At 38.0% G+C, this 26,698-nt stretch overlaps 2 protein-coding genes and 1 long non-coding RNA gene across 3 annotated transcripts; 1 reads left to right on the top strand and 2 right to left on the bottom strand.

The window, feature by feature from the left end:
• Positions 1–12,374: 12,374 nt before the first annotated feature.
• On the bottom strand, positions 12,375–19,510 carry LOC115681879 (homogentisate phytyltransferase 1, chloroplastic). Its single transcript, XM_030605980.2, has 13 exons — positions 19,148–19,510; positions 18,801–18,848; positions 17,974–18,221; positions 17,787–17,870; positions 17,622–17,696; positions 16,998–17,081; positions 16,270–16,359; positions 14,772–14,873; positions 14,153–14,248; positions 13,976–14,047; positions 13,793–13,888; positions 13,399–13,503; positions 12,375–12,852 (listed from the first exon to the last, which is right to left on the bottom strand). Exons 1-13 carry the CDS (start codon positions 19,197–19,199, stop codon positions 12,811–12,813), a joined length of 1,194 nt encoding a protein of 397 aa, XP_030461840.1. The 5' UTR covers positions 19,200–19,510; the 3' UTR covers positions 12,375–12,810.
• Positions 19,511–22,049: 2,539 nt separating this feature from the next.
• Positions 22,050–24,971, top strand: LOC115665181 (pentatricopeptide repeat-containing protein At2g18940, chloroplastic). The gene has a single exon (XM_030587071.2). It carries the CDS (start codon positions 22,215–22,217, stop codon positions 24,744–24,746), a length of 2,532 nt encoding a protein of 843 aa, XP_030442931.1. The 5' UTR covers positions 22,050–22,214; the 3' UTR covers positions 24,747–24,971.
• Positions 24,972–25,413: 442 nt separating this feature from the next.
• LOC115665182 (uncharacterized) lies at positions 25,414–26,314 on the bottom strand. The gene is made up of 2 exons (XR_004003727.2): positions 26,075–26,314; positions 25,414–25,977 (listed from the first exon to the last, which is right to left on the bottom strand). It is a non-coding gene; the product is annotated as an uncharacterized LOC115665182 (long non-coding RNA).
• Positions 26,315–26,698: the final 384 nt, after the last annotated feature.

The following is a 26,698-nucleotide window of genomic DNA, read 5'->3' as shown; positions in this document are numbered from 1 at the left end:
ATGGACTTGTGGGATTTAACCATCCATCATCTCACGAATCTTCATTTTTCGAAAAATTGGACATCCTTACTAATGATTACTTTCTCAGTGACTTAGAATCCTTAGTCATGTCACTATAGCCGATGATGATGCACTCCTAGCTATTGTCATCCAAATCTTTCCTTCATTCGTTTGGTATATGGGGATATGCCACACACCCAATTACTCATAGGAACGAAACATTTGACTTGATGCCACTCCAAGCCTCTTTTGGGATTCTTCTAAGAACACTCCTTGTTGGACATCTATTCAATACAAATACAGCACACGCAACGACTTCCGCCTAAAAATTTTTGGGTAAATTTGTAGCATTTCACATACTTCTTGCCATTTCAAAAATTGTCATTTTCTTTCTTTCTACTATACCATTTTGCCGAGTATAGCCAGCTGTCAACTAACGTATCACTCTATAAACTTTACAGTATTTGTCAAATTCATTTGAGGTAAATTCTCCCCCTCTATCTAATCTCAATGTCTTTAAATTAAAGTCACTATGCTTATCAGCGTAGACCTTAAATTATTTAAACTTGCCAAAAGCTTCAGATTTTTCTCTCAGGAAATATACTGTGTTTTTTTTTTCTTTTGGTAAAATCATCCACAAAAATTAACATTGCCTTTTTTTGTCCAAATGATTTTACCTCAACAGGGTAACAAATGTATGTAAGTACCAACTCCAAAGGTTGTTTCGTTCTTCTAGCTTTTGCAATTGGAAAGGATTCTTGATGTTGTTTTCCGACACGACATTCTTCCAATGACAATCTGGACTGTCAATCAGGCTCATGCCAATCACCATCTTTTTTTGGACCAATAATTTTAATCCATGAAAATTTAGATGACCGAATCGAAATGCCATAACCAATTGTTATCTTTTATCATCGATTGAAAACTCAAAAGATTCTTCGTCATTTGCACCGTTGTAATAAACTTATTGTTTACCCCTTGGATGGTGTAACTTCATTTTCAATGTGGACCTTAAGACCTTTTTCAGAAAGTTGGCCAACACTCAACAAAATCCAAAAAAGTCATGGCACAATGTAAACATTTGCAAAGCAAAATTAGAACCACCTTTTGACTTGATATTAATGTTACCTTTGCCCATTATGAGAACTTTAAATTTATTGCTGAAATTAACTTCACTGCGAGTCATCTCGTCCTATTGCGAGAACAACTCCTTTTAGCCAGACATATGATTACTACACCTAGTATCAAGGTACCAAATGTTGGTGTCCACGGTGCTTGAGTCATGCTTCTTGCACGCTAGCACCATGTTTTTTTTTTTCGCATCAATTGCATGCGCCTATTCTACCTGCTCGTACACCACCTTTGCTTGGCATTCGGATTTGTAATGTTTGAATTTGTTACACTTAAAACACTTAACCTTTGATTCGTCACGTGTTTTATATTTTCGGGTGGAATTCTAATTTCCACCTCCGCATCCTCAACCATTTCCACAACCTTGGCCTCCTTGATAGCCTCCTTGGCTTGATTGAGTGACTCGGCTCTGTAATGCTTACTCGGGATTTGAAGTAACGGACTTTTGAATCATTCTTTGCTCATGCGAGCACAATGAACCCATCAACCGCTTCAACGTCAAGGTTGACTTATCTTGCCCTTCTTCAATCACTGTAACAACATAGTCAAATCTTTCGGTTAAAGACCTCAAGATTTTTTACTCCGACTCGCACATCTTGGAGTTCTTCACCATTAATTGTCAATCGATTAACAATGGTATGCACATGACCAAAGTAAGCCCAGATTGATTTAGAATCATTCATGCATAAAGACATCTCCTCGAAGTGTTTGAAGCCACACCCGTCTGACACGATCATCGCCTTTGTAAGATTGTTGCAAAATATCCCACACTGCTTTTGTGGTCTTTGGGCTTGATATTTTTTTCAAATATCATTTCATCTATGGCTTGAAAGATCACAAACAAAGCTTTCTGATCTTTCTTTTAGGACTCCGCCAACAATCTTTCTCCTCCTTTCTTAAAGCATCGAATGCTTCCATATCAACCACTTCAGTGTAGCCACTCTTCACTAGATTCCACAAATCTTGCAATTTGAAAAGAACCTTCAGCTGGACTGACCGATTATTGAAATTCCTCCCATTCAACTTTGGAAATTGTAATTGAACGGAATTGGTGGATCTCATTTCTTATTGTTAAAACCAAAAGAACTAATAATAAGCTTTGGAAATTTGGAATAACAGCACAAATAAAATGGAGGGATAACTTCTTACGAAGCATGCTTTCTCTTTGTGGCTTCGTACTTACAACTCTCAAGCTCGAAGCTTTATATAGAAGCCGAACACTCACAAATGTCAACGATAGCATTTAACGAAGAAAACTAAACAGCCCTATACACGGTTGGTTGTCATAAGCACAGATTACACACCCAATAAACACAGTAACAAGAGTCTTCAGCAACTTTCGTTCTTGAATTCCGCAGAGAACATGCGGCCCACAGTGGCTTTCTTGATTCCCTTGTGTCCTCTACCATTTATTGATCTGAGGCGTTGTCATCGGAAAGAAGTTTTACTGTTATTTCGACACGCCATGCCGGCCTCTTCTGTGCTGAGCAGCCGAGGCTCTAGTGCAGGACGACGCCACTACCACAGCAATAGTCTGATGTTGTTCAATCTCTTGAATCCTTCGTCCTCCAGATCGCCATCCGGACTTCTCTCTCCTTAAGGCGAGCCTCTGTCTCTCAGAACAGGCAACATCTCATCATTGCTTTCATTACTGCGAATTGCGATTTGATTTTTTTCTATACCCTTTGCATTTCGTTGCCTTTTGTGATACTCATTGCTCTTGTTGCAACTTAATCTCCTGAATAGGCAACCTCTGAGATGCGGTAGTTTTCACAAAAAAGTCTTTAGAATTGAGCTTGTTTCAGGTGAGCCTGTCAATTACAGTGTAGCTTAATCTCAATTCACCCTCCAGCTCATTGGCCGCTAATATCTTCGCCGGCTGGCGAGCATGTGCATCTCATGTGTCACTTTCAGTACCAATGCCAGGGGCATTTTCTTCCCACATGTTCTGGACTTAATCTCCATTTCCTCCAAATTTCACAAATTGAAAGAGAGATTAGACTTTTGATCATATGAATTAATTCTCAAATGAATTAATCCTCACTTGTGAAATCCTTACTGTTCGTATGAGATTGATCATTCCAAACAAATAAGCCAGTCAATTACAGTGTAGCTTAATTTTTAAACTATTAAGCACTCCGTCTCATGAGTAGTTCACATACAGTCGAGATTTGTACTAAAGACTAAATTACGAAAAAAAAAAAGGATGGAAGGCAAAATCAGTAGTCTAAAAATTGTTATACATATGATCGATCCCAATACCACGTTGAATTTTGTGTTGCCACGGCCAATAACCTAATATTTTAATGAATGAAAACTAATACATCGAGAAAATTATCAAAAAAATTTTAAACCTATTTTACGACGTCCGATTCAATCCTAAACTTTTTAATTTTTCCAATTTAATCCTAAACCTTTAACGATTTGCCAGTGTAATCCCTCCGTCCAATTTTGATCATAAATTGCTAATGTAAACATTGGCCGCCCTTCATGGCACAACCGCCACGTCAGCAATTTCCAACCAAAATTAGCCGGAATGACTATACCGGCAAATCGTCAAAAGGTTTAGGACTGGATTGGCAAAATTGAAAAATTTAGGACTAATTTGGCCGTCGTACAATAGGTTTATGACTTTTTAGACAATCATCCCCGAATCCATCGGCCTCTCATAATTGTGTGCACAAATTGATATATTTTCTGAGTTCCCAGAAAAGGCAAATTAGCCATGAGATGTATCTCATTTTGTCAGCTTCAAAACAGTAAATTCAGAAGTAAAATATTTCAACTTGTCAAGTACATGTGTATGAATCTCTAGGTCAAGGTAGGAAGTCCGGTCAATTACTTACCTATTCTATTGCATGAGCTATAATGTCTTTTATCATATATTCACGAAGACGCTATCATTGCGTTCATCGGTCGGCAATGTTTAGTATTTGATTGGTCCATTGTCAATTATGTCGGGAGAGGCGAAGATCCTTCGCGCCGTCCTTAAGTTCCAAATTTCCAATGCAACAGTTAATTCTTTTCTTACACGACTCATGAGCGTCTAAGTGTATATAATATATTGTGCAATTGTTACATCACATGACATTGATAAGTGAGGAAAAAAAGATCAAACTTGTGAGCATAAAAATCAAGTTTCTTGTTGGAAATTTTGTGGGACCAGTGCCGAATATCGTAAAAGTTTAAATCGCAAGCTGAATGCATCATTCGATATCTGATCATTCCGACACTCCCTGCCATTGGTAAACTTGATTTTGGCAAAGACCGAAGCATGGAAACACATAATTAGGGAGGCAAATGAGGGGCTTGGGAACATTCAAGTTGGAGACTTCTTGCTCTGATTCCGCATAGAATTATGTGGAATCACCGTCAAATATTTGAAAATCATGAGCGTGCAAATGAAGGCATAATTTAATATTATTTACTTAGACAAATTTTTCTATGCGGAATCACTGTCAAATATTTGAAAATCATGAGTGTGCAAATGAAGGCATAATTTAATATTATTTACTTAGACAAATTTTTTTTTATTGGAGGATGTAAATATTTTGTAAGTTTATATCATGTAACCGAGAGTTGGAAGTCCTCACACAAAGTATATTTTCTTTGTTGACGCAATCGGTCCATTTTGTCAACGGGCGCACCCCCAACTTGCCTTTTTGTGATTTGGATGACCAGCGGACTGTCCAAATACGACCTTCTTCTGGGCGTGCGTCGGCGAAAGGTCTTACGTTTGAAGCGTGCAACTGCAACTGGACTTTGGGCAATTTCTTCCAAGCATAGAACTCATTAAAAAATGAGACAAATGAAATTCACCATAAGTAGATATTGGACTTTTGATGCAAGTTGGCAGTCGTGCCTATGTCCCTAGGACCCCGACCCCGAACCGGGATCCCCCGTGGCGGCACCTGGGCCCTCGTACCCCAAGGCTGGAGGGCCCGGGCCTTAGCGCCCAAACCCGAGCTCGGGTTCCATAAGAGAAATAAAATAAAATGTGTACACTCCATAAAAGTATTTATGTTATGAAATTTAATTCGATAAGAACTTCGTTAAAATTTGATGATATAACACGTGTAGCCTTTATATGACATGAATAGTGCATGTATATTTAGGAAAATAAAGGCAGGTTTTCATTTTCAAACGGTGGAAAATAATTTCCATTTGATTTTCGGATTTTGGCCAACTACAGGAATATTTTTTAATTTGTATTTTCCAGAAATTTCAAATTTTTCGCAAAACAAACGGTGCATTAATTATTCTAAGACTTCCTTTTAGGAGTAAGCTGGATTATGGTCAATGACTGAAACATCGAAATATACAATTTGAGAGGCAAATGAGGGACTTAGGAAAGTTTAAGTCCAAGACTTCTTACTCCGATAACACGTAAAATTTCATGAAGTCACTGTCAACTTTTCCAATATCTCAAGGGTTAAGATGAATGCATAATTCAATACAACTTGCTGCGCCACCTTTTTCTTTAAATGGAGGATGTAAACACTTTGTAAGAATGTGTATCTGGGAATGGAAACTCTTCACGTAAAGTAAATTTCCGTTGTTGCCACAATGGGGTTCATTTTTTCAACGTGCGATAGCCCAATTTGGCGTTTGAATTGGATGAACGATCAGACTGTCCAAATACGACCTTCTTGATCCAATTTTCTTCACCATTTAACACATTTTTTTGGACTTGAACCATTTGAGAGTTTCGACCATTCATTTTCTCACCAACTCTCGCAGATCAAGAGCGGGTGAGGCTGCTTTGTGTACGTTTTCTGCATGACGAACGCACGATCGTCTGTTAGATAACTAGATCGAGGGAGAGTTTCGAGAACCGTCAAAACTTTTTTTTCCTTCTTCTCGTCGTTATGTGTAAAAACAATCGATTTGGAAAATGAATGACATTGTACAAATTGCATTGAGAAGCTTTAGGCGGTGCAACAATACCATTACGCTTGTTGTTCCGCAGAAAATCGCTAAAAGATATTTCATGTGGTTGGATATTTGATAACATTGTGGTAACCTTTGGTCCATTATAAGTAAGGGGAGACAAAAATAATGCTTGGGTTTGTGAAAAAATAAACGGGGAAAGTACCAAAAAAGGTCTTAAATCTATTGCATTAGTGCCAATTCAGTCCTTAATTTTTCAATTGAATTAATCTAGTTCTAAACATTTTGCATTTGTGCTAATTGAGTCTATCCGGCAAATTTTGGCTGAAAATGGCTGACGTAGATGCCAGCTGCCCTACGTGGCACGACCGGCGCTGACGTAGACATTTTTAATAATCTTTTGAATTTTTAATAATATTTTATAGTTTTTTTATTTTTTCTTTTCTTCTCTTTATTTTTGTTTTTGGGGGGTTGAGGGTAGACAAGGGTCACCGTCCGACCCTCGTCGAGTCTGGACAAGGGCATCGATGCCCTTGCCTAGCCCAAATCTGGCAAGGGCGTCGCGGCCCTTGCCCAAACTCGACGAGGGTCGGACGGTGACCCTTGTCGGCGTCGCGGCCCTTGCCCGATCTGGGCAAGGGGCTCTCGAGCCCTCGCTCTGGCAAGCGAGGGCTGCCGCTCCCTTGTCGGCCATAGCGAGGGCATTGAACAAGGGTTGGCTTAGCCCGCCCAAAAAGAAAAGTAAATTGAATAAAAGAAAAAAAACCATAAAAAATTCAAAATATCATTAAAAAATATTCACATTAGCGTCACCAGCACCACATAGGCCTGCCATCATCCACGTCAGCAATTTCCGGTCAAAATTGATCGAATGGACTGAATTGGTACCAATGTGAAAATGTTCAGGACTAAATTAATCTAATTGAAAGATTTAGAATCAATACAATAGGTTATGACTTTTTTGGTACTTTTTTCAAAAATAAACGATAAAGTAATTCTATTTTGTACCTAACTTTCATAAAAAAAAAAATCTATTATGTCCGTCATGTCATTTATTTTTTGGACGTGAGTCTACAATGTCATTTAGCATGTGTATAGTCAGATAGGAAAATAAAAAAAATGTAAAAGAAAAGAAACTCTTATTAGGCAATTTTAATTTATAAAAAAAAAAGCAACTTTTCCTTTTCTACAGTGACGTATTTCTTTGAAGACCCTCTCTAATCAAGAAGGATGGCTTTCTTGCTTTTGTTAAAGCACAGAAACTGATCTTAAGATGCACTCTTGAAAATGTGGCGAGAGGTGACGAGCCGTATAGGCTCGACAGTGGCCGATGACGGTGCAGGGGGAGAATTGGAATTTGATCGGGCGCAGTGAAAATAAGATAAAGTAGACACATGTCCGTGTCGAATTGCATGAACTTTCAATCGAAAATTGCCTCTTCACGCCGCGGCGGGATGCACTTCCGTGGTCAAATCAACCTGATGCAAGGAAATCGCAACGTTGCCTCTTCTCTTTCCTTCTCACGTGATTTTTGGACCATTAAATTTGCTTCTTGATCAAGAGAAGATCAAAGTCAAATGAAGCAAATTGGCCAAATGATGACAGCAGTAACTGCTCGAAGGCTTCCACCAATTTGCTGACTTTCTATTTGGGAGCCGCCTACAATCATGGGACCGTGGATTTCCTTTCACGTGGATGGCACTCCCGCGTTCACACAGGAAATCAGGAAATTTATCCAAAAAGTCATAAACTTATTATAGGCGGTCACTCAGTCATAAACTTTTTAATCTAGCTAGTTTAGTTCTAAACATATTAGCAATTTTCCAATGTAATCCTTACGGCCAATTTTTGCCGGAAATCATTGACATGGCCGTCACATGTCCTATGTGGATAAGGCCGGCACCAACGTGGATATTTTTTGCAATTCTTTAAAAAACTTTTCTGAATTTTTTATTTATTTTTATCCTTTTCTTTGCTTTTGAGAACCCGACGGTCCTTCCAGAAAGAAAAGAATAAAGAATTATTAAAAAATTGCAAAAATCATCAATATCAGCGCCGACCGTGCCATATAGGATGGCCGGCAGCCACACTAACAATTTCTAGCTAAAATGGGTTGGAAGGACTCCATTAAAAAATCATCCAAAGATTTATGACTAAATTGGTCAAATTAAAAAGTTTAAGACTAAATTGACCTAGGTACAATAAACTTAGGACTTTTGGGACAACTTTCCCAAAACCTTACCCTTCCCATCGACAATTTTTAACAAGTGTAGACAGGAACGAGTCCAATGAATTTTAAATTTGGGGGCCCACAGTACCTTTCGTGAGATAATATCAATAATATTAGTTTAACTTTTGTGGGCGGGAAAATGGCACAAACAGTCATGAACTTTGGCCCAATGCGTAATTTGGTTCCTGAACTTTTAATTTATTCAATATAGTTCCTAAACTTTAGGCTAATGTTCAATGTGATCCCTGAACTTTTAATTTGTTCAATGTCATCTCTGAACTTTTGGTACATATTCAATTCAGTCCCTAAACTATATAAAAATGTTCAATGCAATCATTTCTATTAATTCAAGTTCAGGGATTACATTGAACATTTTCATATAGTTCAAGGACTTAATTGAACATGTATCTAAAGTTCAGGAATGACATTGAACAAAATAAAAGTTTAAGGACCACATTGAACATTAGCCTAAAGTTCAAGGATTACATTGAATAAATTAAAAGTTCATAAACCAAATTACACATTGAGCCAAAGTTTAGGGACTGTTTGTATCATTATCCCTTTGTGGGTTGAGAGAGAGAGAGAGAGTTAGCACGTGTGAAATAACGTCATTGATCAAGGTATAATTGCGATCTTCATCTTCGAGGTTTGTAGTCTCATGCATTAGTTGATAGTCCATGTCCAAAAAAACCTTTTTTTTTAAATTATATTCATTTTTTAAATAATTATTTAGCAAAAGTAAACGCCTGGCTACTCCAAAATATATTAATATTTTTACAAAATTATTTATTACAAAGAATGTTAGACATGACTAAGTGGTAATCACATTTGTTTGTTGCGTTAGGCAGTTCTTTCTATTAGCCAAAATAAAAATCAACTCGCTAAAACTATACTTATTTTCTAATATATACGACAATGCCATTACTTATTTATTAATAGTAAGCAAATTTTTAATTAGTTAAAAATGGATCACAAAATTATATAGAGTTCGTTTATTTACCTCCACAAGTTCCTCCAATAGCATGGAATCTAAGAGAAACTATTGAAAATGATTTTTCATTTTTCCTAAAGCAGTTGATTATTATGCTAGCTATTATTTCTAAAATAACCAATTTTACCTATAGTCATTCTAATATCTTTTTTTCATATAAAAACACTTTTTAGAAACAGAAAAAAAAAATCGGATGTTTGTGTATCATGATCAATGAATTTCAAATCTAATAAAACGTAACTATAGATTTCGGAATCTCTGATGGCTCTTTTCAAAGTGATTTGGGATCCTCCTGAGACATAAGTTCAGAATTTGGATTATCTAAATCCCTAAGTGGATTGATTGAGGAAGTGTCTAGATGTACTTATCGAAATAATCTGTGAAGGGCTCTCATGTATCTCTGTGAAGCCAGTAAACCTATTGTAAGGCGGTCAATTCAATACAAAACCTTTCAATTGTGTCAATTCAGTCATAAACCTATTGTACGGAGGTTAATTTAGTTTTAAATATTTCCGTTGTGCCAATTTAGTCTTAAACATTTTGATAATTTGCCAATTTAATTGTAAATATTTTAACGGTTTGCCAATCTAGTCCTTCCAGGTAAGTTTGATCGAAAATTGTCAAAGGACTACATTGGCAAATTATTAAAAGGTTTAAGACTAAATTAACAAATCATAAAAAATATTTAGGACTAAATTAACACAATTAAAATATTTAGGATTGAATTGGTTGCTGTACAATTGGCTTAGGATTTTTTGGATAATTTCCCCTTTTTCTTCCCTTCTTTTATACACCCGATTATATACACATGATCATGGGACTAGCAGCCCGCCAAGCCCGCCTTAGCTCACCAAACCCAAAATACAATTCGAGTGGACTTAAACACGCGTCCTTCTTTGGTATAGGCCCACCCACTTAGGCTCTGTTTATTTTGCAAAAAACTGAATAATTTAGACAATATTTTCCTAAAAATGATCGCTTATATCGCTTGAAATAATTTATCAATGAAAGTTATCATTAATTGACAGCAACTTACATCTAAACATTTTCATGGGTGATAATAATATTTTGTGTTCATTCTTTTTTGCAAACGATACAAAAGATCATTTTTAGGGAAATATTTTCAAATCATTCATTTTTCGCGAAACAAAGGAAGTCTCAAAGAAGCCTTAGACTTGGTCAAGTCCACCCATGCACATCGAGGCTTGAATCCCAATTTGGGCAGGTTTGAACAAGCATATTCCTTCTTGGGCCTAGTAAACCATTCAGGACCAATGAAGCCCATCCAGGCCCAGTCATTAATGAAAATTAAAATCAATAATCTTTTAACCACAATCTCGTCGGGGCGAGAACTTTTATGCCCACCACTCGACTCGACCCGGCCCGACCCAAGCCCGCATCGATCATGTCTTCTTTTACCTTAGTACCATGGGACTAGCAATTCGGTTTGAGGGCAGATAGATACCACTGGTCCACCACGGCTCATATTTTCTAATGCAACTCAAAGATGGTGATTTATCGTAATCACAGGCCTCTAAGATGACATTAATGCGGCCCGCTAAACACAAATTCCATATGATTCCGATCATCATCTTCAAGGTTTTTAGTCTCATGAATTAATTGATGGTCCACGTTCATAAATTTTTTTTTGTGGTTATTATATTATTTAATTTAAGCGGTACTTAAGCAAAAGTAACGTTTGGCTACCCAAAAAATATAGGGTTAATACCACGAAAAACCCTAAACCGGTATACCTGTGACAAATTTACCCTCCGTTAGCTTCCGTTAAATTTTACCGTTAAATTACTGAGTTGGATGACACGTGACAGTTAACGGATGTACTAGTTTGGAGTTTTACCCCTCCATTTGTCACAAATTTACCAATTTGTGATTTTTCGTGGTATTAATCCAATTTAATGGATGGTAAATTTGTTACAAGTGTACCGGTTCGGAATTTTTTGTAGTCAAAAAATTAGTTCGGAGGGATTTTGTCATAGATGTACCAGTTTGGAGTTTTTGGTGATAAAAAAATTAGTTCGGGTAAATTTGTCACAGATGTACCAATTTGGAGTTTTTTGTGGTGTTAAATTTTCAGACATGGCTAAATGCTGACAATATTTGTTTATTGCGTTAGGCAGTCCTTTCAATTAGCCAAATTAAAATTCAACTCATTAAGACCACCAAAAGCAATACATACTTTTTCTCTACAAGAAATTAAAAGCAATCAGTTCATTTCTCGATGACATTTCCAAGAAAAAACTACATTTACTTTCTAATATATACGACCATGCCATGTTTATATATTAATAGTAAATAAAATATTATTTAGTTAAAAATGGATCCAAAATTAACTAGAAAAGAGATGCATTCATTTTCCTCCAAGTTCTCCTCCAATAGCATGAAATTAAAGGAAATTGTCGCAAAGAACTTTTTTTTCCCAAAGTAATTGATTCTGCCAGCTTTTATTTCTGAAATAACCGATTTTAGCTATAGTCATTCAAATATAATTTTCGCAAGTGGATAGATCGAGATAAATTAAACTATTTTCGGATTTTGTTGCATCGTCATAATTCAAATTTAATTAAATTGAACTCTATGTTTTCGAATCTCTTATGGCGATGCAACAAAGATCCTGATTCTTGTGCCCCCTATATTATATGTGATGATTCGGGAAACTTTAGTCATTTGGTCGAAAATTTAGCATGAAAATAGGGGAAAGGGAAGTTAAAGAAGGAGAAAGACGGTCGACCAAGAGAGCACAAGCGACCAATTCAACAAGCTCGACCGTCACCGAACAAGGGGCCAATCAGCCAATATGCCATGGTAAAGTGATGGCAAAGGAGAGAAATGCTAACGGTACTTTTGTTCCGCGAAAAATGAATGATTCAGAATACATTTTACCGAAAATAATCACTTCTATCAACAAGCAAAATAAATAAACGAAAAATATTTTTTCGCCGTCCAAGAAAATATTTAGACATTAATTATTGTCATTAATAAAAAAAAATTTCGTCAACTAACTATTTCAAACGATACAAATAATTATTTTTAGAAAAATATTTTCTAAATCATTCATCTTTCCGTAAAAAAAAACGGAACCTTAAAAATAGTTAAAATAACAACAAAGTAATCTACCCAACATCAAGACAAGGGATGAATTTATGATAGCAGGCGTTTTTCTACAAAGTTATTATCTGAAGTGTCTACCAAAAGTTTTCATCCTCCAATATTGACAATCTAACATAAACTTGGCACACTCACTCATATCAAAGTAACCTGTACCGGTATTAAGAAGGACCAAACCCAAATGTTCCCATTTACCTAGCTTACAATTACTGGATCGCGGCATTTTGTTTACAAAATTATTACCTAAAAGTGTCTGCCAACGTACATGAAAGAAACCCACAATCGTATCGAGCTAACCGGTCGCAGGTCGTCAGAGATTGCAGTGATCTTAGCATCAGTGACCGAGATACAACAAGCAGCGAGAGATTTCCAGCGTTCCTGACTCGTGACGTTTCTTAAGCTCAAACTACATCGTTTAGAAAGTCGCCGCCACGGGAGTCGCTCACCTCACCAGCGGGATAAGCAAGTACTCGGCATAAAATAGCTACACAACCACAAGAACATCAGAGATTGGAGCAGTTAGGAAGTAGTAGATATTGAGACAATCCCAGTGCAGCAAGAGCAATATCGGAGAAAATATGCAAAGCTTGTTGAGGATGAGAGAACACCCAGAAAAGATATCGTGACAATAACAATACAGATAGGTATGGGAAAAATGAAATCGCTATGACGAAAGAGGTGCGAGCTCGTCCCTTACAAAAGAATGGCTCGAGGAATAACCTATGAATGTAACAACTACCAGAAAAGACCTCACGATAGTCAATATGGGACCTCACCACCCATCAATGCATGATGTTCTTCGGCTCATCCTTACTCTAAGATGGTGAAGATGTTATTGATTTAGAACCAATATCAGGCTATTTACCCAGAGGAATCGAAAAAATTGCGGAAGATCGAACAGTTACACAATATTTGCCTTATGTAACATGCTGGGATTATTTAGCTACTATGTTCTCAGAAGCAATAACCGTAAATGGACCAGAACAGTTGGGAAACATTCAAGTACCGTCGAATGAGGTTCGGTGATTACCTTCCAAATGAACATGTAGAATGATGTTATTGAAGCTTTGCTCCTCAGATCAATAGACTTGGCACGACTCCATAACAGAGAGCCCAACAGAACATGACCAAGGACCTGATCCGAAATTCATAGCGGTCAAATTAGCTTCATATCCATTGTAAAGTAGGCGAATCTCAACATTAAAGTCCCTCTAGCGTTGCTAGTTTCAAGATCCAAAAGTTCATTAGATCAGGAGTGGTGGGACTTCTGAAAGATGTCAATACTGTTTGGCCGCTAACATAATTATAGCATGGGAAATGAACTTAGGAGGCCATTTAAGAGAAGGTAGCTGAAAGTTGAAACTATCCTGGTATTTTTACACATCCATATTTCATCTACAATTTGAACAGACTGAACTTATTACCGTAAGGACTTTACTCCATAGACACGAAGAGACTGATCCAACAAGAATGGCCACACCATAAGCCATTTCAAGCAGTGATATGCATATCCAGAATACCTGCCAAGATTGAAATACAAAGTTAAAGAAAGAACTTAAAAGAGAGCTGCTGCAGGATGGTCGCACTTTGTATAAAAAACTACCAACCCGCTCTTGACCCAAACGAACGGTGAATGATCGGATACCAAATATCTTGTCTCCGTCAATATCAGGTATGTCCTACACAAACACAAACACAAACTGGAGGGTGAACAAAAAGGTAAATCTTCAAGTGTCAAGCTGACTGGTCGGGACCAAATTGTTTGGTAAGGATGTTTCTGTCACCTTAAATAATGCGATAACCACAGAGAAGAAGCTCATAAATGCAGTTGCAAAAATTAGTGGCCTCGAGAAGACTGGTGGTCTTTTGTACACATGGGTCTAAAGATAAAACATGTCATTAGTATCAATACCCAAAAAGTGTGACAGGTCATAAGAATCAAAACTGACATTTGTAGCATAAGTAAACAGCAACAACTGCAGACAACATGAATTCATGATACACTTCCAAACATCCATGAAATTACTGCTACTAACATCAACAAAAAAATAAAAGGCAGCCGTCCCTCAGAAGAATGATTTCAATTGTTAATGTATCACATGCAAAAACAGGTATAGTAAACAAGAGCAAGGTAAAAATTCTTCACAAAGTTATTTAATCTTCGTCAATTTCTGAAGTTTCGAAAGGATAAAACAGAAAAGGCCCTTCTCAATTCCGTGCCGCTAGGTGGTCAGTGCAAACCAAAATATTGCACAACAATTTATCTAGTGCCCTCAATTTAAGTTTCTTCATCCACTGTCCAATTGAATTAGTTATTTAAGTGCACAAAGAAAAAAGAACAGAGAAATGATAACTTCCACATATGAGAATTCCTCAACAAGTTTGTCCAGAATCCAGAGAAACCTGCATGTGCAGAAAAAACGCCAGCTGAACAATCACCGCCCGGACAGCTAGAATACACATTGCCGCAACAACAGCAGATCTCTTCCATCTCAACATGGGTAACTGGAACATTACAACTTACAATTTAGTAAGCAAATCAAATATGGACTCAATCATGCAGCTACATAGTAACTAATGACAACTTTTTTATCAGCTAATACAGACAAAAGTGACAAAAATTTGATAAACAGGATATGAAGGAAATTGCATCTTGGACACCATATTAATAATAAATTCGATAACCAGTTTTTGCTAGCATTAAACAAAAAGTAAATGCAAGATAACAGCAAACTTTTTTCTGACATAAGATGTCATTGGAAACAGGTTGTCTCATAGCTAAGGGCTGTTTATTTAACTAATCTGGTAATCCTTTTACCATCAAATTGGAGATGTTTAATAAGTATATAATAAGAGTGTTGTGAGTACTGGTGCTATTTCAATAAACTTTACCAAGACTATCCATTTATAAGCTAATCCTTGAAAAATTTGGGATATAAGTCCGTCTTAGAAGGATCCAGATATGTCTACAATGAAACTCTTTTCGCTTTGTCTAGTGCTTAAAAAGAGAAAGTTCATTTACGTAAATTCACACTTCCAGTAGATTCATGACCTATTTCTACAATCAAAAGTATGATGATTGCTTATGCTTATATTGTTAATGCAGGAATTATTTACATTCTGATAAATCATGCAAAAGTGAACGATGAGTAATGATGTGATGTCTATCTGCTACAACAGAAGTACGAACTGTATCCTGTGAGAATTACCCTATTAAAGGATCGCGAGCATGAAAGCTTTTGAGATGAAATCAATGATGGAATTACCCAACAAAGTTTAGAAGATGTCAAGAGCATAAAAAGGATTTTGAGGTTGTAATATCTTACTAAAGCAAACTGTTTTGTTTTGGTCAAGGTTCCTGATTAGAATGTGTAGCAAGTAGCGACTATGGTAAAGAATGATGCATCCAACTTGGGTGAGGATGATGCCAGATCTTGTAAGGATGATAGGTTTCACAATGAACCTTCACATACAAAGAGGATCTCTAAGGGAACATGTCTCTCCAAAATTGTAATTATCACAACTTTAATTCTTCCCGGTAAGTCGGTATTCGTGCACTAGCTTCTTCAAAATGAAGCATCTTAGTGAAGATAATAAAGCTTGTTAGAAGTAAGAAAAATGCAGAAAGAACTTCGAAGCAACACAAATGTCTGGCAAAATCTTTTGTAAAGTATGACATATAGAATCAATGAACACTAATATAAGAGCATGCTGATGGTTCTAACCACCAAGAGGAATGTGACAACCACATAAGTCTCAATTCCACAAAACCATTCCCTCGTATAACCATGTTTAAAAACTTACAGACCAGTTCAAGTAAACATTCTCTTGAAGAAGGTGATGAAGAAAGAACACACTTCCTCCAGGGCTAGGCAAGAGTTAAAGTGACATGAGTACTTACATTGATAGAATAAGCCGTTCCAAGCAAAAAACTGATAAATAGAGCCCAAAACAACGGCCATGAACCAACAATCCATCCAAGCCAAAAACTCTGACAACAAAAGAATGATAATTGCAGAATTAGTTAATTGAAATATCAAGAGAAATCTTCATAAGTCTAGAATCAAAGGAAAGTTGATAATTAGGTGATTGAACAGAACAAAGGAGCGCATTCTCTAGCTTTGACAAATCAGACATGCACCACAGATTTTCAAGAATGAACTCCTCAAACAAATAAACATCAAGAAGCAGAGACAATGCACTGCAAGAAGATATGATAAAAAACTTCGAAGCAAGATTGCCATCGCAAATTTTTCAGGACCATACCTTAGAAGCAGCACTAATCTTTTCATGCTTTCCAATTAGTGTACTTGAGAAGCAAATAGCTTGCTACATTTTGGTATCACTCACAGATAAAACAAGTAGTCTTGTATAATACTCTCGAAGGAAACCTCTTCTAAATTAATTTTATTACTTAATAACATTTCCAGCAGGGATAAAATGTGAAAAGGTTAAAAGGAATAACCCGGCAATAATGTGCACCGGACAACTAGTTGAATTTTCTCCCAAAAATCAATGGCTGGTATTTATCATCATACAAGCAGAAATTTCTGCTCATGCACACAACTTTACAAGAAGCAGAGGTATGTATTTTTTGGATAAAGAAGACTAAGGGTTAAGTTCTGATACCATAATGGAAAAAGATGTAACAATCATGACACCAGTTCCAACTGTGTACTCTCCTGATGCAAGCGGAAGATACGGCTTGTTGACCTGCAAGAGACAAGCATGACATTACCAATCAAGCGAGCTACGAAAACATTAGCACATATCTCCATGAAGTTCAGTAGAGGAATTGCATCAAGAGAGTCATCATAGGTGCTCAGTCTATGTGCACTTGACTATAACAGAATGTGTCCAATAAAAACGACAAATAATGTACTTTTTGACTTCTTCTCATTGAAGTCATGTGATCATGGCTGGATGGGTGAGCATCTCAGTGCTTCAATTGGAATAGTACTAGTGGTGGACCCATCATGTATTTTCAACTTATCCGCATCAAAGTCATGTGCTCATTGCTTGATAGAAGTAAGGGTCAGCATCCAGTAGGTAATACAGACTAAAAAGCCAGCAGGACACAAAACTAGCTTAATCTATGATTTTCTGAGGAAATCTCAGTGCAATTAATTCAAACTGTCCAATGGTCAAAATAAATAAACAAATAAAACCCACCACTAATACTATTTCAATTGAAGAACTTCACTGAATTCCAGAGAAATGCAAGATGATAATAAGCTGCCTACGGTAACACACCTTGTCTATGTCAATGTCAGAAATCTGGTTTAATCCCACAATGTAAATATTCATGAAGAGGGCAGCAATAACGGCCTGAAAATTTGCAGACATCAAAGCTGTAAGTTGACTAATTCTCAGGATGACAATGAACTATGCAGAGTTATCATGATGTTTAATCTTCACCTCCAGCACTCCTGTGAAAAATAAGGGAGAAATATCCGATAATTTCTGAACCGCAAGCAGAGAAACTGATATTATGCTCAATGCCTGCTCAAAACAAGTGATGTTAGTCAATCACAGAAAATTCACAGCTTTATCCAATTGGAGTAAACTGGCCATAGTTGACCATTTAACTAAACAAGCACTTAACTGTGCCAATGACTGTGTGAGGACGAGAGAACCGATAAAAAGCGTCAACAGAATGTTTTACAGAATCCCAGTTATGACCAGAATTAAATGATCCAGGTCCAGACTCAAGTGGTTGTCCAGAGGCTGCATTCACAATCCACTCCCTATTCCTTTTCTGGGAAAGGGCAAGTTTTTCCTTAATATTCGTGACATGACATCTAATATAGTCTCCTCCAAGGATGTCCCTTTCTCTGCTCCCTGAAACTTGTGCTACACGAGAAATTGCAGTTCCAAAAAGTAACATTAGGGACAGAGGGTCTAAAACTGAAAAATGAAATTCCATGAAGTTCTGAAAAGTTGAAGCAGGAACCATTTGCATGAACTAACGCCAAGCGCAATTTATGACACAACACGCTCAGAAAGATGAAAATTTTTAACATGGTTAAATTGCCAAAAGGCGTGTAAACATGCTTGCTTGAGATCCTAACCCGAGCACTAACTTTATTTCAAAAGTACCAAGAATATGTCGATCAGATTCTTCTTTTTTCTTCCTCTTTTTCGGGCACTAGATATATCAACCAATTATTTTAACTAATCAAGTAGCTACTAGCAGACACTGGGGTCAAAACACCCAACGCGGATGTTCACCAAGACTAACTTACAAGCTACACACTAATAAATCAAGCAGATTAAATCAAAATTCTTTTGTATCTTTTTACCTAGAACATCAACCAATTTGAAGTAGACTAGGTAATAAACAAAGAAACCGAGACTTCTTACACATGTGGGGAACAATTATAAAGGAGGAAGAAAAACAACAAATTATATACTGAGATCAGTTAGTCATACTAGGAAAGCAGAACTTCGTGGAGTAGTCGCCTCTCCAATTTTTCCTGCCTACATTAATCAACAAAACAAATCAGACAAAGTACTCTGAAGCAGCTCATAATCAGCAGAAGAAATTAAAAGAAGAGTCCCACTTAGTACTCTCGAAAATGGTTGCCACAGAAAAAACACACCGCTTTCAGACGAAATCCAAGATCGTGGTCCAACACAGAAAAGCGACCATAACCCACAAAAAAAAGCTGTGAACTTCTTCCAGTCAAACTAACCGGGCATTCGAGAAAGCCAAAGCACAATCAGCAGACACGATCAAAATCACGACACGCCCGCGAAATCGGACCGAAAACACATACCCGCGGACAGCACAGGCGGCGTAGGAAACGAACGGAGAACCAAAGACTCCATTTTTTTCCACCCTGCTCTCTTCAAGAAAGCGCGAGACCCTCGCGCGGCGGCAAATGCAGAGCAAGAAACGGACCCAGGGGGGGCTCTTCCTTCGCTATCACCGCAAGCCCAACAAAGGGTACCGTCTATATGGAGCTTGAAATCCCGGGCTTCTTTCCTTTTTGCGTTTTTCCTTCTTCTGGGTTTACCGCATTTGCTTCTCTTGCTGGGGGCGTGTGGAGGTTGGTACTGAATCTACTGACGAATGGGAAAGTGGAGTGCGTGGGTATACTTGCTTCTGAGAAAACGAACTGTTGCAGAGTTCGTGCACGTTTTTGGTTCACTGAACTCGTTTTGTCTTCGCATGGGGGTCCAGGTAGGAACCGTTCAAGAAACCGGGGCGTCACCTCTTACTCTTGCTCCTTTGGCCAGACGGGTACGTCACTTCTCTTGCACGAAAAACCGAAAATATCTTATTTTCGATTGATTTCTCCGTCATGAATGGAGTATCGTAACATTTATATGACGCTCACGTGACGATCGTAATTATTATTTTTTTCGCTTATTTGAGTGTTACAAATTAAAAAAATCAATCAGTTGAGTGCCATCCGACGTTGACGCCGATCGTCCTTCTTGACTTTGCGGGTATTGACGTGGATAATTTTCTAATTTTTCTAATTATTTTGTCAAAGAAATAAATTTTTTTATTTTTTTTCCTTTTTCTTTTGCCTTTTTTACTGGCCACCCTTGCCAGCTACGAAGGCCTCGCCCACATCAAGTGAAGGCCACCTCGCCCCTGGCCGCGCCTTCACGACCACACTAGCCGAGCATGTACCTTTTTTGGGTGAATGTTTATATCACAATGGATATACTTTGGGGTTTTTTGTGGTATTTATCCAAAAAATACATTACGAATTGGCCAAAAAAATTACTTATATATATAATTGTAGATTTAGGGTCATATAATCCAAGATGGATTATAGATTTAGGGTTGACATATTGTGGTTAAGTTTTTTGAATTAGGTGTTTTTTTTTCGCTTTTAACTATAGATTTTGATCTTATAAAAATTTGTAATCATAGGTTATAATTGTTTACTTCATTTGGTGCTTTATGTTTGACTTTTTCTACATTGATATTCAATTAGTTCTTTAAAACAAAAAAAAATTATATTTATATAATCATTAGTGGCCTAGTGGCAAAAAAATAATATAATAGTAATCAATCATGAACAGGAACGAACCTAACAACAATTCCTCTGGTGGAGGCAACATGAATATAAAATCTTCGTGCCTTAGAAGGATGTTTGTCATTGTTAGGGAAAATTAGGATATTTTCCTATAGTAGAGATAATTAAAATATTTTTTTTGTGTATCTCTCAAGATTCCGCAATATCTCATTTGATTATGCGTATCTTGATTAATATATTGTTTTTGATAGTTTCTCATAAAGCACATAAATATATTGATGTACTCTTCAAAATGATATATTGAAATATATTGAAAATTCCCCATTTTCTTTCTTCCGAATTATTATATTTTAATTATCATAATGACTGTTTTGATGCTGAAGACGATGCATTTACCTTCGAAATGTAGTGCAACCTCATAACAATATCTTCTCAGCATTATTTTAAAAATATATGAAATTTCCTTTTCCAATTTTGATAAAAAGATCACAGACACAAGTGAAAATAAAAATTATGTCTTTTTATCAACTTAGAGATTTTAGGGTTAATTCCATAAAAAAAAACTCCAAATTGATAAATTTATGACAAATTTATCCAAAATTAATTTTTTTATTACAAAAATCCCGATAGATCTATGAAAAATTTACCAAAAACTAATTTTTGACCATCAAAACTTGTGCATTTGTGACAAATTTATACTTCGTTAGTTTCTGTTAAATTGAATTAATACTACAAAAAATCACAAATTGTTATATCTGTAACAAACGGAGGGTAAAACCCCAAATTAGTAGCTCGTTAACTGTCAAATTTATCAAGTGTACCGGTTTGGGATTTTTGGTAGTCAAAAAATTACTTTGGGATAAATTTGTCATATATGTATCAGTTTGAAGCTTTTCGTGGTGTTAACCCGAGATTTTAACTAAAAAGTAGCATGTATTACTACGATTTGACACAATATAGATGTCTCTAACATGTATTATTTATAGGGTTAATACTACCAAAAACCTCAAATTGGTACGCCTGTGACAAATTTACCAAAAACTCATTTTTTGACTACCAAAAATCCAAAATTGGGTACGCCTTTGATAAATTTGCTCTCCGTTAGTTTTCATTAATTTTATCGTCAAATTGTTGAGTTTGATAACATATGACAATTGACGGGTATCAGTTTAGGGTTTTACCCTCTTTTTATCACAAGTGTACGAGTTTGTGGTTATTCGTGGTATTTTAATCCAATTTAACGGAAACTAACGCATAATAAATTTGTCACAAATACACCAAGTTTGAGCTTTTTTATGATCAAAAAAATTAGTTTATGGTAAGTCACAAGTGTACCAGTTTAGAGTTTTTGATAATCAAAAAATCAGTTCGAGGTAAATTTATCACGAAATATTAATTTGATGTTTTTCATGGTATTAACCTTTATTTATACGGTAAGGATTCGATTTGTTTAACTGCGACGCGTTCTTTAATCAAAAGCTATCATATCATTCACCATTTTCGAGCAGTTTGTCCTTGATTTTCGTATATATAATGTACAAAGCTTTTCAAGCGCATGCCTTTCCCTCGTGTGTAAATCACAAAGTCAATCGCAGCCCATCCTCTCTCCATTCACCTTGTGAATCACCGCCACCAGTCATCCAAGATTGGCCCCCGCGCTCTCTCTCTCTCTCTCCTTTTGCTTGCGCAGAAGCAGAAGGGCGCTCAAATTGAAACCTTGCACATCTCCTGCTCTCATCCTCCATGGCTTTGGTCCTCGAATCCTTGCTCTCGTCTCCGAGATTACCCAGTCCGTAGCACTCTGCTTCGCGCGCTCCCTCTCTTTGTGTGTGGTGTGTGTGCCCCCAAGATGGAAGGAACTCTCTTTCCAAACCGGCCGGTGTACCCAGTCCCGACCAGCAGGCCGGCAGTCCCGAATTCACCATTGAAGTTCAACTCCGCGACGCTTCCGCTCCCGCCTCAATCCCCGTCCCCGCCGCCCTCGTTCCCGTTCGACACTCTCATCCAGCACCTCCTCCACCTCTCCTCGCAGCCCCCCATCGCGCCCAAACCCGTCACCCCTCCCCGGCCGAACTCTGCCCTCGCGTCTTCCCTTCACGTCGCCCTCGATGCTGCTGCGCAAGAACAGCTGCTCCGAGACGCTCCTCCGAGGAGACCCACCTCGGTTTTGCCCCTGCATTTGGTTGGCTCCGGAGAAAAGGACCAATCGGATGATGTGTCGTGTGAATTCTTGTCCGGGAAGTGTAAGTTGGTGTTCGGTTTGATTGTGGATCAGCCCATGCATAGTTTGAACGGTTTGTTTGATTCTTCCAAGTCGGACTTGCTCGGTGTTGATCTGATAAGTTTGTTGAGAGCGCTAGATTTGTCGGGCAATTGGGCGAGAGCGGTTTCTCTGTTTGAATGGGTTGTTCGCAACTTGAGTGATGAAAATGTGCAGCTTGATAATCAGATTGTTGAACTTATGGCGAGGATTCTGGGGAGAGAGTCCCAGCATTCTGTCGCATCCAAGCTGTTTGATTTAATTCCCATCGAGGAGTACTCGCTTGATGTTAGAGCCTACACGACTATCCTTCACGCGTATTCTAGGACCGGCAAGTATGAACGAGCCATTGCGTTGTTTGAGAATATGAAGGGCTTGGGACTTTCTCCTACTTTGGTGACTTACAATGTGATGCTTGATGTGTATGGGAGGATGGGCCGCTCGTGGTCGAAAATTATGGACCTCTTGGATGAGATGAGAGGCAAGGGACTTGAATTTGATGAGTTCACATGCAGCACTGTGATATCAGCTTGTGGCAGAGAGGGTTTGTTGGAGCAAGCCAAAAGCTTCTTCACTGGACTGAAGTTACAGGGCTATGTACCAGGAACGGTTACTTATAATGCGTTGCTGCAAGTCTTTGGAAAAGCTGGAATTTACTCTGAGGCCTTGAGCATTTTGAAAGAAATGGAGGAGAGCGGTTGCCCGCCGGATTCTGTCACTTACAATGAGCTCGTGGCAGCATACGTGAGGGCAGGTTTCTGCGAGGAAGGGGCTGCTGTTATAGACGGTATGATTGGTAAAGGTGTAATGCCAAATGCTATTACCTATACTACGGTCATAAATGCCTATGGGAAAGCGGGAAAGGAGGATAAGGCTTTGAATTTGTTTAACAAGATGAAGGAAATGGGTTGTGTTCCTAATGTGTGTACATATAATGCCATCCTTGCGATGTTGGGCAAAAAGTCTCGATCGGAGGAGATGATAAAGATACTATGCGACATGAAGACAAATGGGTGTTCTCCTAACCGTATAACATGGAATACTATGCTTGCCATGTGTGGCAACAAGGGTATGCATAAGTATGTGAACCGCATCTTCCGTGAAATGAAAAGTTGTGGATTTGAACCTGATAGAGACACATTTAACACTTTAATCAGTGCATATGGCCGGTGTGGATCAGAAATTGATGCAACAAAGATGTATGAGGAGATGATTAAAGCAGGGTTTACCCCGTATGTTACCACTTACAACTCTCTACTGAATGCTCTAGCTCAAAGAGGGGATTGGCGTGCAGCAGAGTTGGTCATTTTAGACATGAAGAAAAAGGGCTTCAGGCCGAATGAAACCTCTTACTCGTTGATACTCCACTGTTATGCGAAAAGTGGAAAAGTGAAGGGCATAGAGGAAATAGAAAAAGAAATATATGCAGGCCGTATTTTTCCCAGCTGGGTGCTCTTGAGAACCCTTGTCCTCGCAAATTTCAAATGTAGAGCACTAGCTGGCATGGAGAGAGCTTTTGAGAAGTTGCAAAATGGTGGATACAAGCCTGACTTGGTTGTGTTCAACTCAATGCTTTCAATGTATGCCAAAAACAACATGCATGAACGTGCGAATGAGATGCTGCACTTGATACGGGAAAGTGGGTTGGAACCAGATCTTGTGACCTACAATAGCTTGATGGATATGTATGCTCGAGGTGGAGAATGCTGGAGAGCAGAAGAAATCCTGAAACGACTACAAAAATCTGGTGGGAGACCTGACCTCGTTTCTTATAACACTGTCATCAAGGGATTTTGCCGAACAGGGTTAATGCAGGACGCCATCAGGATTCTCTCTGAAATGACCACAAGAGGTATTAGGCCATGTATTTTTACGTACAACACCTTCGTAGCGGGCTATATGGGGAGGAGAATGTTTGCGGAAGTTGATGATGTCATCAGCTATATGATTCAGCATAATTGCCGGCCTAATGAGCTGACCTTCAAAATTGTTGTGGATGGCTTTTGCAAAATGGGGAAACATAAAGAAGCCATGGAGTACTTATCAAAGATAAAGGAGCTAGACCGTTCATTTGATACTGAATTTGCGAGACGACTTGCCTCTCGGATTAGGGCGAGCTAGGAAACATAAATGTTCTGTGCGCTTCTATTGATACCTTCTGTTAATAGACTCATGATCTTGGGAACATTCGGAGATTGTAACCCTAGTTTGTATCTGATCTAGCTCAGGTATCTGGTGTAATCGTCCTTCTTCGGTAGCTAGAGGCCCCTGCTTGTAAATGCCGTATCAGGTTCACAACCAAGGGCGATCTCAAGAGTTCCAATAAATTCTGCAGCTTTGTATTCATATTCGGTTCGATAGACGTCAAGAAAAAAATTGCTTTTTCGATGGTCGCTTCTGTTCTGTATCAGATATTTGCCACCTGATTCTGTCAAAAACCATTCTGTGGAACATTTGGATCAAAACCAGAATACGATGCCAATAAAAAAATCGCGATTTTCATTGGATTACTTGCCTTCCTGCACCTGCATTTTGCAGCTGAGGAGGGTGAACCGGCGAAGACGATTCCATCTTTTTAACTTAATAGACTCCGGACAAACTACTGCACATGTTGCAGCTTGCACAGCAAAAAGCCCCTCCTATCTTGGGTTTGGCCGAAACCCTTTACATAAACTTTCAAACACTAAGATAATTGAAAACCAGATGAACGTAACAGACTGTGGACAAAGATTATCCAACACATGACATTCACCAACTCTTAGGATGCCCAAGAGCAAATTCGTCCTAATTGAATCAATCTGAAAGTTACTCCAGAAACCAACTTCATTTGTATACAGACCTCATTTACATAAAAAGGCATCATATATGTTTAATTCACTTTATACATACGATTTAACAACCAAAAAAAGGAAAAATCGAGAGTTGGTCCTCAATCTGGAGCAATGTCCGTCGTCTTTCCTTACCCCTTCTTTTATTTGAGCCAAAGGGTACTACGATACACAAGGTGAATCACCCACTTCTTCATGTGGCTGAAAATGGGTTTAGCGGCGACAGTGTGCATCGCGACAAACCAGAACCAAACAAAGCCAAAAGGGATCTCCCAGAACTGCCAAAAACTCTCAGGTGCGAATTCCGCGAGAACTCAAACCCCACCTGAACTCGACGGCATCAAAGTGAATCGTCGGTGGAATCAAAAGTTGGGGTCTGAACTGATGATGAACTTGTTCAAGGGGGTCGGCGGACGGATTTGAGGTAGTCTTCGAGGGCTTGTAGCTGTTCCTTCGAAGGGGGAGTCTGGTTGTTCCTGATGGATCTGTGGACATCGTAGGTGGTCGCAGCCAAGAAGAGAAGCCTGCTTCAACCGCGCACACACACACATCGTCATGCATAGAAACAACACCATTCACGAGCAGATGATCAATGAAAAAGAAGAAGGAATGCGTGCATACCCTGAACCGAAGAGCACAATTTGCCGCGGGAATACTTGCTTTCCGAAAATCTTCATGGCGTTTCTTGACCCTTAACCCTCTCTCTCTCTCTTCAAGTAAGGAGAGAACTTATTCATGCCATTGAAGTTTGCTTTACATTAATGTACGATGTATCTTTCCCATTTCATGCCATGGCAACTTGTGTCATCTGTCATGCCACGAGTGGGACTTAGGTCCGAGTATAAATTGGTTGGGCCATGTTGATGTGTCATGTCGATGTCGTTCTTTTTCACCATTTTAAAGGAAAGAATAGAAGAGTTGATATGGAGTTTACGAATAAAAAGTGCGAAAATAAAAAATGTTAGAGAACATAATATTTTCATTTGGTACGATGGAAGGGACTTTAATAGTGATTCCAATCTCTTTTTTTTTTTTGTAAATTGCACAAATAAATTTGAATGGAGATTCTATTAGGTTTTACATAAAACTATAATATACTTGCGTTATTTAATATGATTGTTTTATTAAAGAAGAATATGATCATTATTGTAACATAAAAATAATTTGCCAAAAATTATTTGAAACTATATTAATAAAATAAGTACATTTAAAATCGAAAAGTTTCAAAAGTTACTATCATGTACT

This window comes from Syzygium oleosum, unplaced genomic scaffold (genome assembly GCF_021117445.2).
Source record: "Syzygium oleosum isolate NSW1041296 unplaced genomic scaffold, Sole_v2.1 Sole_v2.04, whole genome shotgun sequence".
NCBI classification, from domain to species: Eukaryota; Viridiplantae; Streptophyta; class Magnoliopsida; order Myrtales; family Myrtaceae; genus Syzygium; species Syzygium oleosum.
Note: the sequence above shows the minus strand (reverse complement) of the source record. Positions and strands in the feature narration are given on the sequence as shown.